This window comes from Xenopus laevis, chromosome 8L (assembly GCF_017654675.1).
Source record: "Xenopus laevis strain J_2021 chromosome 8L, Xenopus_laevis_v10.1, whole genome shotgun sequence".
NCBI lineage: Eukaryota > Metazoa > Chordata > Amphibia > Anura > Pipidae > Xenopus > Xenopus laevis.
This window is the reverse complement of record NC_054385.1, coordinates 105974054-105986233: the sequence shown is the minus strand read 5'-3', so window position 1 is coordinate 105986233 and position 12180 is coordinate 105974054. Positions and strand designations below refer to the sequence as shown.

Here is a 12180-nt window from a genome sequence, read left to right as displayed (position 1 = left end):
CCAAGCTAATATGGCAGCTGCTATCCTAAATAAACAGAGGCAGTGTCTAGAGCTGTTTACTCTGGTATTTGTGGCTATTCTATTGGCAATAAACTGTCTTTGTGGCTTTCCTTCTTTAAAATGCTAATATAATGAATATTTAGCAACAGTGTCAGCTGCTATCCATTTTGGCAACAGTCTACAATCAGGGGGAAAAAAATGTCTCGCCTCACAAAAAGAACGTGTGATGCTTCTCTGCTTAAACGTAATTTGGAAGAGTCATCTGAGGTTTCTCTAGTCAGTTATAAGCAGAGCAATGCCACTGGGCCAAAATGACTGAAGAACTGTGATTAGAAGAGCAATCTGACCAATTTTACATTTATTTATTTTACATATTCTTTAACATCTGCATAATGGTTAACGAACCAAAGCTTAAAGGGGAACTATTGAGAAAATTAAATTTAATATAAGCTTCAGCATACTGAAATAAGAAACGTTCTAAATGCAATCAATTAAAAATTCTGTACTGTTTCTGAAATAATAAAATTCATCTTCACTATTTCTCTCTCTGCACCTGTTTTTCTCCATTCTCTCTTCATTCAGGAGTTGGGTGTCAGATAATCATTGACATGTAGCGCCAATATATGTTATAGGGGGGCTCCTTTTGCCTAGAAGGGTTTTGGAATGATCAGGGTATATTTCACTACAGGTTGTGCTTGTATAAACTTTGTATGTGACAAAAAAAAAGTAATTTATCTGTCTGTCTGTCTGTCTATCTAGAAAACGCTATTAATTCGGATTCACATTACATAATAAATCAGTGCATTTTGCATTGGAAGCTGATAATCAGCCCTGTAGCATTAGCTTCTGTGACTGATGAAGTGATTTCAACAGTCCATAAACTTGGCTTCTCTACAGCTGCCCAGGGCCCCCTGTTACTGGTATAGGGTTGCTGAAATGCATTTCTGGTTCGGTATATAAAGTACAACATTCCTGTGCAGATTCATTTTTAGACTTTAGTTTTCCTTTAACATTGGTATATAAATAAACACATTTATAAGCCTCGGTAATAAAGTGTAAAAGAAGAAGATCTTTGTATCAAGTTATCCACATCCTGCTAATGATGCTTCTCTACTGCTATAATTATACAGTCCCAAGGACGTTCAGAGATCATGTTAAGCCTTGAGCGAATACTCACAGGCTTGGGATCTGTAGCCATTCCTTGCCACCGGGACATTTACAAGGCAGCTCGTTCCTGCTTGACCGACCGTTCCATGTCAGTGCGCTGCTCTGCTGCACAGGTACCCGTCATGGAAAACAGAATTAGACACTGCATTGTTGTATTGTTTACCTGTACTACCCTTGATTACACCTACATTTTTTTTTCTCTTGGCTAGAATAATCCTTGACATTAGTTTATGGAATGATTTGCAAGTTTATCAAATCAGTTCCAATGTACTTGTGAATAAATTGCTGCCATTCTAGTTGCTTTCTTTAAATAAAGCATCTGGTGGTAGGCAACCTTTTTAATTTGTTAGGTTTTTATACTTATAGATCTGGACAGGTGTAAAGGTGGCTTTGGTGAGACTACATTAGAATAATTAAGTCCAATTTATTCATATATGTTGGGAGAAAAGAAAAAGTGGGTCTATTGTTTTGAATTAGGAGGCTGGATTCTTAAATCCAAAGATCTTGAAAGGGTTGGAACATCTTTGGGCTCTAGATCCTCACCAAAACTTCAAGGGCTCTTGTTGGTTGTTTTGGTCACGCAGAGGAGAAACTATGGAGTATTTTTGGCTGTGGTGAAAACAACAGCTTCTCTCCATTTTTACAGGTTGAAAATCTCATCCCAGAGCAGTAGGGGTGGGCCCAGTATGAAAACAAATTTGTGGAGATTTGTGGTATACTGCATTTTTGCTGATATACATATTTTTGGAACTGTAACAGGACAAGTGTTTATTTTATATACATTGTAAGGGGAGACATGACCAGGTGTTGTACCACAAGTGAGGCATTAATCTCATGTAAAAAACAATACTTTAGACATACACACCTGAATCATTATCACCACATAAACAGTCCTTGTATATGGGAAGGAACTTTAGAACAGAGGCACTGAAAGCCTTATGAAGCCCTCACTGTCAAAATAATCTTGGTGGTCAACTTTTGTGGGCAACATGGTGATCTGTATACATGCCAGCAAACACATCCTAGCAACTACCTAGAAGCTCTCTCTTTTTAATGTTGGGGTGTTTGAACATAATTGTAGATAGCTAGGTCCAACATAAAATGAAGCTTTTGCAATTAAGTATCCAGCCTTCTAGAATATATTCATTTACTTCCACGATATCTTTATCTCCAGGATAAAAGGATTTATCTTAAGGGCATCTTAATAGTAGGTGTTAGGAATTCATTTCTGGCAGAGTGTATTGCTTCTTTTGTAACTCTATTTTTGTCTTTAGTGTCTCCTAACTCTACAGAAGGAGGCATCTTTTATGTGGGGCTCTGATCTTGAGAGTCTGGCTTCCATTTGCTTCAAGGCTTTTGAGGGCAGCAGTTACGATGTACGACTTGCAGTAGCCAGGCTGCTTGGAAAGGTGCTGGCCAGAGCCGTGCAAGGACCCTGTGAGTTAAAAGGCTGGGGGCATGTTGATGTGTAATATGACAGCCAATGTAGATTGCTCAAACAACCATGCACTGATTTGAATAAGAAACTGGAATATGAATAGGAGAGGCCTGAATAGAAAGTAGCAATAATTATGCATTTGTAGCCTTACAAAGCATTTGTTTTTTTAGATGGTGCCAGAAGAAAAAGGCAAATAATTAAAAATAAATAATGAAGACTAATTGAGAAAGTTGCTTAGAACTGCCCATTCTGTAACATACTAAGGGGCAGGGTTATCGATAGTCGAATTGAAAATTTTATGGTCAAAACTGTCAAATTTGTCTAGGGAGTTAGTTAAATTTGTTTTTTAAAAAAAAATTGAATTCGACTTTAGAGATTTAGCATACTCTGGCCCTTTAAGAATTCAAATTTGACTATTCACCACCTAAAATCTGCCGAATTGCTGTTGAGTCAATGGGAGAGGTCCAGGGGTCAAATTGGAGTTATTTGCAGCCTTCCTGACATTGAAGTTTTTTGCAGAGATAAAAATTTGATTTTGCGTTTTTTAAATTCTAATTGACTTAGTTTTGAATTCGATTTGAGTTTTTGTGTCGATTTAATTCATCCGAGTTATAAAAATTTGATTTTTTTTTTTTTTAAATAAAACTGGTGTGTTTGCTTTAGCAACACAACTATAGTTTATATAGACAAACTACTGTGTAGCCATGGGGGCAGCCATTCAAAAAAGAGACAGGATGCACAGAAGATAACAGATTAGCTCTGTGTGTTACTGTTCCTTTAAAGTCTAGTCGGTTGAATACTTTTGCTTGCTGACAGGTCTAGCATTGCCATATTTGTAGTACTGTTGTGCAGCTAATTATTTATGCTTCTGTGTTCAGCTTCACCTAGACAAAATGTCCGCAAGCTGTCACTGCAGGAGGCTCTTGGCTTGCTGTCCACTGGCTTCCTGCGGGGCAACTCTGGCTTTCTGCGAGGGGGAGGAGACATGCTTGGAGGCGCCAGTGTGACTACACGTCATGTGCGCCTGGGAGCAACACAGGTAGGTACTGTAGGTGTGGATACTTAACTAAGTATAATATGTAGGAAGAAAATATTTGTCTTCAATATTTTGTATCCTGTGCTTTCTGTGTCCTCTGTAGGCCTACATTGTGTTTATCAGAATGCTAGGGGGACACTGGCTTGCTAGGAATGTTCCTGTTCTTCTGTCACATTGCTTAGAACTGGTATCCAACCCTAAAGCCATTCAGAATCCAGCAGATGCTGCCTGTTCCCGCTGCTGTATTTCCTACATACTGCGAGCCACAATAGGGGAGCTCCTGGGAGAGAAGGCCCAGCTGGAAGCTGCACGTGAGATCTGCGAGGTCATCAGAAAGCTTATGAAAACAGTAGGTGAGTATATGAGTACTGGCAGGTATGTTGATCTGTGTGAATGTTGCCATTGTACTCCAGTGATTTCTATTGTTTTATCTTGCTATTTGCACAGCAGAGAGTTTTGTTGTGGATGGAAAGACGGGCTTAGACTCTCTTCTACATCTTGATTTCCCTGATCATGTCATGGGAAAAACGCATCAGTTAATAGTGCTGCTCCAGTAGACTTCTGCGCTGAAATCCATTTCTCAAAATAGCAAACAGATTTTATATATTTAATTTTGAAATCTGATATGGGGCTAGACATATTGTCAGTTTCCCAGCTGTGCCCAGTCATGTGACTTGTGCTCTGATAAACTTCAGTCACTTTTTACTGCTGTACTGCAAATTGGAGTGATATCACCCCCTCCCTTTCCCACTAGCAGCCTGACAACAGAACAATGGGAAGATAACTGGATAACAGCTCCTTAAAACAAGATAACAGCTGCCTGGTAGATCTAAGAACAGCATTCAGTAGAAAAATCTAGGTCCCACTGAGACACCTTCAGTTACATTGAGTAGGAGAAACAATAGCCCTCCAGAAAGCAGTTCCATCCTAAAGTGCTGGCTCTTTCTGAAAGCACATGACCAGCCAAAATGACCTGAGGTGGTAATATTACAACAAATAAATACACTTGCTGGTTCAGTAATGAATTGATTGTTTGCAGTGTAAACAGTGTAATTTAGAAATAAGAACTACATCATAAAAATTGTGACAGAATCCCAATGTTTGAAGGGCTTTTCCACTGTTCTTAATGAGATATTTGTAATTCATAAATTCAGATTAATTTCTACATTGATTACGTGTCTAGACAAAAGTCATTTTCTATCAGTGTTTTCTTTAAAAAAAAACATTTCATGTCCTACTAAACTTGTTGGGACCTTCTTTCTTCTGAATACTATGAAATACACACGTAGAACCCAGAATGCCTTAGGAGTTGCATACGCATGCACATGCTGTTCCAAAAGTAGGCCACAGTGCGAGTGCCTAGAGGGTGCTACGGTCAATAAGGATTTACTACCAATTGAATTGACATTGGAATAGTAGGAAGTGAATTGTCAAGGGTATCGTACAATTGCAATTATATTATTATTATTAATGAATATATCATAACTGAAATGAGCAAGTCCAGGTGCAACCTTCAGTGTGGCTTGGGTAGAGCAATATAAGATTTTCTAGGAATGGTAATTGCTATAATTTGTGAATCAGCTGAAACATTCCCCATAAACTTTTGTTTTGGGAATGGCAACTGCCCATTATAGGTACCAATGCAAATATGAACATAGTAAGATTATCTCTAATGACTGTGTATTTAAAAGCAATCTCAACCCAAAAAATGATCTTTGCCAAATAAAAGAGACCTCACAAACTCAATCTTTGATAAATAGCCCCCCAAGAGTGACGTAGATCCTTCCTGTGGTTGAAGTTTGTGGGGAGGGTTATGCAGACTTTTAGCTAAGAAACCATTATAAAGCTGCTCCGCATCCCTAGAATACGAGTAGTTAAATAGCTCTACTTTATGTTCATCTATGTTTTGGCAGCAATTAGTGTGGTACCCTTGTGTAATATAGAATAAACGTGTTTCATGAAATTATTTGTACGCGTGAATGATGCAGTCTTTATACTGCTCCCTCTCTAGGTCCAGCAGAGCTGGGGTAAGTGGACAGAGCTGAATGGGCCATAAACAGGCTGTGTTTTTTTTTTTAATATGAAAGCTCTACACTTCAGGATGAAGGCTATACAGCTTGGGAACCTATGGTCTATTTTGATGAACAGTCCTCTTATCTCCTCTATGTTTAACTTTTTCACCAGATGCTGTGCTGAGCGACAGTAACATGGAGACACGTTTCTGTACCACTAACATCTCTGCCAGTCAGCATGTTTTAGTGTGCGCCCTACAGGAGCTTGGTGACCTTTTCCTTGGTTTGGGTACCATTTTGGCTCCGCTGCTTAAAGACTCCAGCGCTGGTAATTTGCTTACATTTTTGCTTCATCTCAGTAGTGGTAAAGCAAATTAACAATTGTACTCTTCCTTGACATCCTACAGGAGTTCTGGACACTGTATTATCTGTGTCTCTTCATCCTAGCCTTAGTGCCCGCTTGGCTGCTGCATGGTGCCTTCGCTGTGCAATTGTTTCCTTGCCCTCTCTTGCTGCCCCTGTACTAGACAGGTGTGCCGAACGGCTGACAGCCCTGAAATCTTCTCCTGAAGCAGTGAGTGGCTACAGCCTCACTGCAGCAGCGCTACTTGGATCCATCAGGCTGTGCCCTCTTGGTCTTCCACATAGTAAAGGGAAGGTAGGAATTTTCAAATTTCTAAAATGTTTTTTTGTATGACCCAGAAATATATTTAAGAGGGGAAGTTTTCCTTTGTTACCTTTACATATATTATAGAATAGCCTGTTCTTAGCAGCGATTAATTCAGTCTTTATAGTATAGTGTCATTAGTGGGGTAATGACCAGTTAAAGAAATCCATGTAATGTAGAAAATCACACACTTCGGCAGTTGTGCTAATTCTTAGTGATTTATTGAGATCTCCACACATCGTTTCAGAGGTACAGCCTCCTTTCTCAAGTGCTCTCATACATGTAACTCAATCCACAGGTATATAAAGGTACGGAGGTGGAACACTCCTCCCCTCCAATTATGTGAATCGTGCATCTGTATACTTAGTAATAGATAGGCAGTGATACATAGTGTTATATCCTATTGTAACAATACCTAGTAGTGACAAGAAGTGCTTATTAATGTCCAATATGTAGCAATAAAGATGAATAAGTCCATATATATATATATATATATATATCCATGCATTAGCAAGACTTTTATTGTGATTGTGACTGTGAAATAAAAAATAAAATTAATTAACTAAAATATCCCAACTTTACAAGTCACTATATTAGAATTACATAAAGAAAGATTGTACCTCCGAAACGTTATGTGGAGATCTCAATTAAACATTAAGAGTTAGCACTATTGCCGAAGTTTGTGCCATCTGATCTTCCACATTACATGGATTACTGGAACTGGTTTATCCAGCAAGGTTTCCAGATAGAGCACCACAACATATTATACACAGAATTTTGAACTATTTTACGTTTGGCACCAGTTAAAAGAAAACTATACCCCCTGAACAATGTAGCTCTCTATAAAAAGATATTGCATAAAACAGCTCATATGCAAAACCCTGCTTCATGTAAATAAACAATTTTTTATAATATAGTTTTTTAGTAGTATGTGCCATTGGGTAATCCTAAATAAAAAATTGCTATTTTAAAAAAAATAAGGGCCGCCCCTGGGATCATACGATTCACGGAGCACACAAACAAACCATACATGTTAGGTCACATGAGCCAATTAACAGACAGAGTTCTGTCTTTTGCTTCCATACTTCTTCCTGTTCCAGATAAAGCTGTAGTATTTCTGGTCAGGTGATCTCTGAGGCAGCACACAGACCATCATGAAATGGTGGTTCAAGGCAAGAGATGTAAAAGGACAATATTTACTTATATATATATACCATTTAATAGATAATAAAAAGATTCTTTAATATGCCACTTAATATGATATAATCTATCTGTTGCTTAAATATTCATTTTGGGGGTGAAGTTTTCCTTTAAATGGGGCCATAAATAGAATTAGTCATAGGATGGATAGCCTGTGCAAAGGGACATGCCATAAAACTGTGCCAGTTCCCTGTACTATGCCCAATCAGTCAGCAAATTTTATTGACTAGTAGCCCACTTATTTATATATCTGCTATCTCAAATTTTACACCCATGGGTTCTTTTACTACTGTATTGGTTTGTTACACTTACATTTACCAATTTGATAAGTTTTCTTTTACAGAAATCTGTGTATTTTACTTGCATGCAATGGCCTTTCCACTTTGGGATGAGAAAATGTTGTATTTGATTCCATGGCAATCTCTTTGGACAATATTGTGTATGTTTTCAGGTTCTGATGAGCCTAGCAGAGGACCTGTTGTGCTCTGCCTCCCAGAACAATCGCCTTTCCCTGCAAAGGACACAGGCAGGCTGGTTACTTATAGCCTCAATCATGACTTTGGGTAAGTACAGTTTTTTTTTGTAGAGCAGTTTGTGCACCCTATTAGCTATGGATTGATTAGCAAGTTGTTCCACATCTCTGGAATATGAGTAGGCAAATAGCTCCACAGTACATTCGGCCATTTTTTGGAAGCAAATAGTGTGATTTACAGCTTTTTGTAATCGGATAAATGTATGTGATGGACCTCCTTTTGTACACATGAGACTGAATTATTCTGCTCCTTTACTAGGTCCAGCAGTGGTTCAGTCTCAGCTGGCCCGCCTCTTACTCCTTTGGCGCAGTGTGTTCCCTGTGACTCCCAAAGATCTAGACACAGAGAGGAGAAGGGGTGATGCTTTCACCTGGCAGGTGACTCTAGAAGGACGTGCAGGAGCACTGGGCGGTAAATACAATGACTTTCAAATGTTCTGTTTAGACCGTGGGTCCCCAACCTTTTTTACCCGTGAGCAGCATTCAGATGTAAAAAGAGTTGGGGAGCAACACAAGCATTAAAAAAAGTCTCTGGGGATGCCAAATAAGGGCTGTGATTGGCTATTTGGTAGCCCCTATGTGGACTGGCAGCCTATAGGAGCTCTGTTTGGCAGTGCGTCTGGTTTTTATACAACCAAAACTTGCCTCCAAGACTGGAATTCAAAAATAAGCACCTGCTTTGAGGCCACTGGGAACAACATCCAAGGGGTTGGTGAGCAACAAGTTGGGGTCACTGGTTTAGACAAACTATTTGCCTTTGTCCTCAACCAGCTCCCTCTCTTTCCGTAGCCATGCAAAGTTTTGTTTCACACTGTGGTGAGCTCGTGTCAGAGGAGGTTTTGCAAAGGATTCTGCCACCCCTTCCCTGTGCCATAGCTTTGCTTACACTGTAAGTATTTCCTGGTATAACCACATAGTATAGATATTGTTATGTACATATAGTTTACGTGACTGTATGAAAGGGTCATTGTATGTATGTGTATTAAGGTTCATTTGAAAGGGTTGAACTTGATGAACTTCAGTTTTTTTTTCAACCCACCTTAACTATGTAAAAATATTTGCTTCCCTCCTCACACACCCAGAGTGACTTTTCACACACCTGTAATAACACTGTTGACTCATCATCCACTTCATTAACTATTAATGGGAAAGGTAAAAGCTAACACACTGTTCAATACAGTGACAGTTAAGTAGATATTTCTTTTTGTTGCTATAACTTAAAGCAGAACTATAGGCTGGGTTGTTTTCAACTCTCTAAACACTTCCATTATAAAATAAGGGAAACCATTTTCTACCTACAGTATTGCGGCAATTTTTATTTTATATAGATTTGTCTGCTTTCTCCATAAGGGATGGTAGGATTAGTGTCTATATCCACTTACAGTCACATTGCTGCCAGTAATGACTTCCATCTCAGGCCTGTTCTCAATATAGCAATACTGAGATTAGTATTATTAAAAACGTATAATATTTTGTCCTTTCATCATATCTCTGTGCGCTTGTTCCTGTTACCAGACTTCCATCACTACAAAAACTCTATGGAAACTCCCTGAAGGCTTGTTCAGTTCTGTACAGACAGAGGCTTTACAAGCTGTTGGTCTTGCTGCCTCCCAAGACTTATGAAGGTATTACTTAATGACCTATATCGACCACTAGTCTTACCTGCAAATGTTTGCACCTTTTTTTAATTTTATTGCTAATGTTTTTTGCATGCAGCATAAAGTTGAATGTCACATGACAGACTAGATTTATTCCTTAGGAAGCTTCTGTGCCATCATAAAGGAGCTGGTTGCTGATCTGACCTCCCCTGATTACTCTCCTGGGGGGGCTGCATTCCTGCTTTCATCAGTTTGTCATCCGGATGATCTGGTGCTCTTGGGACCCTCCTTTCAGGAAACCGACCAAAGGGCAATGGAAGAGGAGGTAAAATACAATGGAAGGATACATAATAAAATAAAAACTGTGTGTGCATATTAAGGGTTTAAGCACAAGGGCAGTATCAGGGAGATTTAGACGCCTGGCGACTAATCGCCTCTTCTGCGGGCAGTCAATCTCCCCATACTGCCTTTCCCCTGCCTGCCCCCTGCTATAATGATAAAATGCCAGCGCCAATGCACTCATGGTGCTTTGATTTCCGAAGTCACTCTAATTTTCCACATGAGGCGACTTTGGATATCGAAGTGCCGCGAGTGCATTGGTGATGGCATTTTGTCATTATAGCAGGCGGCAGGCAGTTCGTGGAGATTGTCACCCCGCAGAAGAGGCGATTAGTCGCCAGGCGATTAAATCTCCCTGAATCTGCCCGTGTGCTTAAACCCTAAAGGTGTAACCTACGTTAGATACAGTTGTATGGTACAAAGCATTGCCTGAATCGCCCATAGAAATGTAGCTAGCTATAATAAAAATGGAGAATGGAAACTAAAACAAAATGCCCTGCATAATTGTTGCTGTTTGGATATTCTGACAGAGTTGGTGGATTCTGTATAAATTTGTGAAAGAGACAAATGTTTGCATAGCCCATAAGACTATATTTTTGGTGACACCCTGCTGTGGTAAAAGAAGGCTGCTCATTCTCATTATGTTAATAAATGTCAGAACACCACAATGCCTCTCACCCAATCAGCAGAATATAACAGAAACCTACAACACTTTACCATTTTGATATAATGGTACTTTTGGATTTTGTAGCCTGTATACTAGCCTATTCTGTTGGCACGGTTTCCAAACGAGTGAATCTTTTCTCAATATGCCCACCTAAAGTGGACGATATTGGTTTTTAATCCGTTTGCTTGCCCTAGGGCCATACAATTGGATTACACTGGCTGGAATAAGAGCTGTCAGAGCAAGGACCACATTAACTAGCCAAGGCACTCCCCAATCCGACAGGAAAATCAAACTTCCCAATCGACATCTGGATGGTTTTCGGGCAGATATATCGATTGGGTGAGCCCATTGGAGCCAGGCCCGGATTTATGATTTGATTCCCCTTGGCCAGAAGGTCCTGAGACTGCATCTTGCACGTGTATGCATATGTTAAATCCAGAGCACTGGGGATTAGGCATGCAGGAAATTTAAAGAGCAGTCAAATCTCCTGCTTGTCTCTAGTGCTTCAGGAAAAATGAGGATTTATCTGGCAACATGGAACCACTAAAATCTCACTGCCCTAAGCCTGAGCCTTTGTGGCCTTTCCACAAATCCGGGCCTAATCGGAGATCCCCATACTTGGCAAATAAACTGCCATATCAGTCTAAAGGGCCCAAATCAGCAGATTACATCTGCCTGTGTATGGTCACCTTTAGTTAGCCTCACCTATACATATGCAGGGATATACTAAAATGTTCTTGTGACACTTTGGAGGTAAAAGGTTGAACAGCTCTTCCGCCATTTTCTCATTCTGTTTTTATAGTATGTCTTAAAACGAAATACATATAGAGGAAAGCAAATAGGTATTTGCATTCTCCTTTCTATTTCTTACTCTTCAGCTCCTCCTCAGCAGTGGAATTCCAGGTGGTTGTTTGGAATATGACCTTCATGCCATGTACCAATTGCCCTCAGAAGGGGAGTCTGTGCCTAAGCCCCTGCCTTCAGCCTTCACGGTAATTCAGGCTGCATCTTTACTGTTTGGCATCCTACTGGCACACATGCCTGAATCACAAAGGTGAGAGTAGGATAATTATGATCACCCTGTTAAGAGAAGATGGAATTTGATTGAATTCAAGATGTGAGTTATCTATGTTATCATGCCTCAGCTTATTTATATGTGTTTCTGTTTATTCTTAGACCTCAGATATTGCAGCAGTTGGTGGAGTCTATTAAGCAGACCAAGGGCTCTCGTCAACAAAGTGTTCAATTGTGTGCCCTGTCTGCTCTTTGCAACTTCCTTAAGGTAACATATCATTTCTTTGCCTCGGTGCTCATGTGACCATTTGTTTGGTTCGTCAGTCACCAAACTGGTTTGTCCTTTTCCAAATCAACATTTTTACATTTTTTGCTGCAGTTGGAACCAGTAGCATATTCCCTAAGGGTTTGTCTGTGGAATCAAAAAGAGCTGAATGTGTTTTTACTTCCTTCTGCCTACTTTGTCAAGCTCCTATGAAACTACCACTGGTTCTCTTTGTAATTGTAAAA

At 39.6% G+C, this 12180-nt stretch overlaps 1 protein-coding gene across 2 annotated transcripts in view; it reads left to right on the top strand.

The window, feature by feature from the left end:
• Nucleotides 1–12180, top strand: part of heatr5a.L (HEAT repeat containing 5A L homeolog) — a 33023-nt gene that overhangs the window by 8342 nt on the left and 12501 nt on the right. For both annotated transcript variants that reach the window (XM_018231194.2, XM_018231193.2), the window contains exons 4-16: nt 1131–1280; nt 2442–2604; nt 3484–3644; nt 3745–3994; nt 5826–5981; nt 6061–6311; nt 7972–8083; nt 8312–8464; nt 8842–8941; nt 9568–9677; nt 9812–9975; nt 11535–11710; nt 11833–11938. In XM_018231194.2, the coding sequence (XP_018086683.1) occupies nt 1131–1280; nt 2442–2604; nt 3484–3644; nt 3745–3994; nt 5826–5981; nt 6061–6311; nt 7972–8083; nt 8312–8464; nt 8842–8941; nt 9568–9677; nt 9812–9975; nt 11535–11710; nt 11833–11938 (2052 nt within the window). The remainder of the gene's footprint in view (nt 1–1130; nt 1281–2441; nt 2605–3483; nt 3645–3744; nt 3995–5825; nt 5982–6060; nt 6312–7971; nt 8084–8311; nt 8465–8841; nt 8942–9567; nt 9678–9811; nt 9976–11534; nt 11711–11832; nt 11939–12180) is intronic.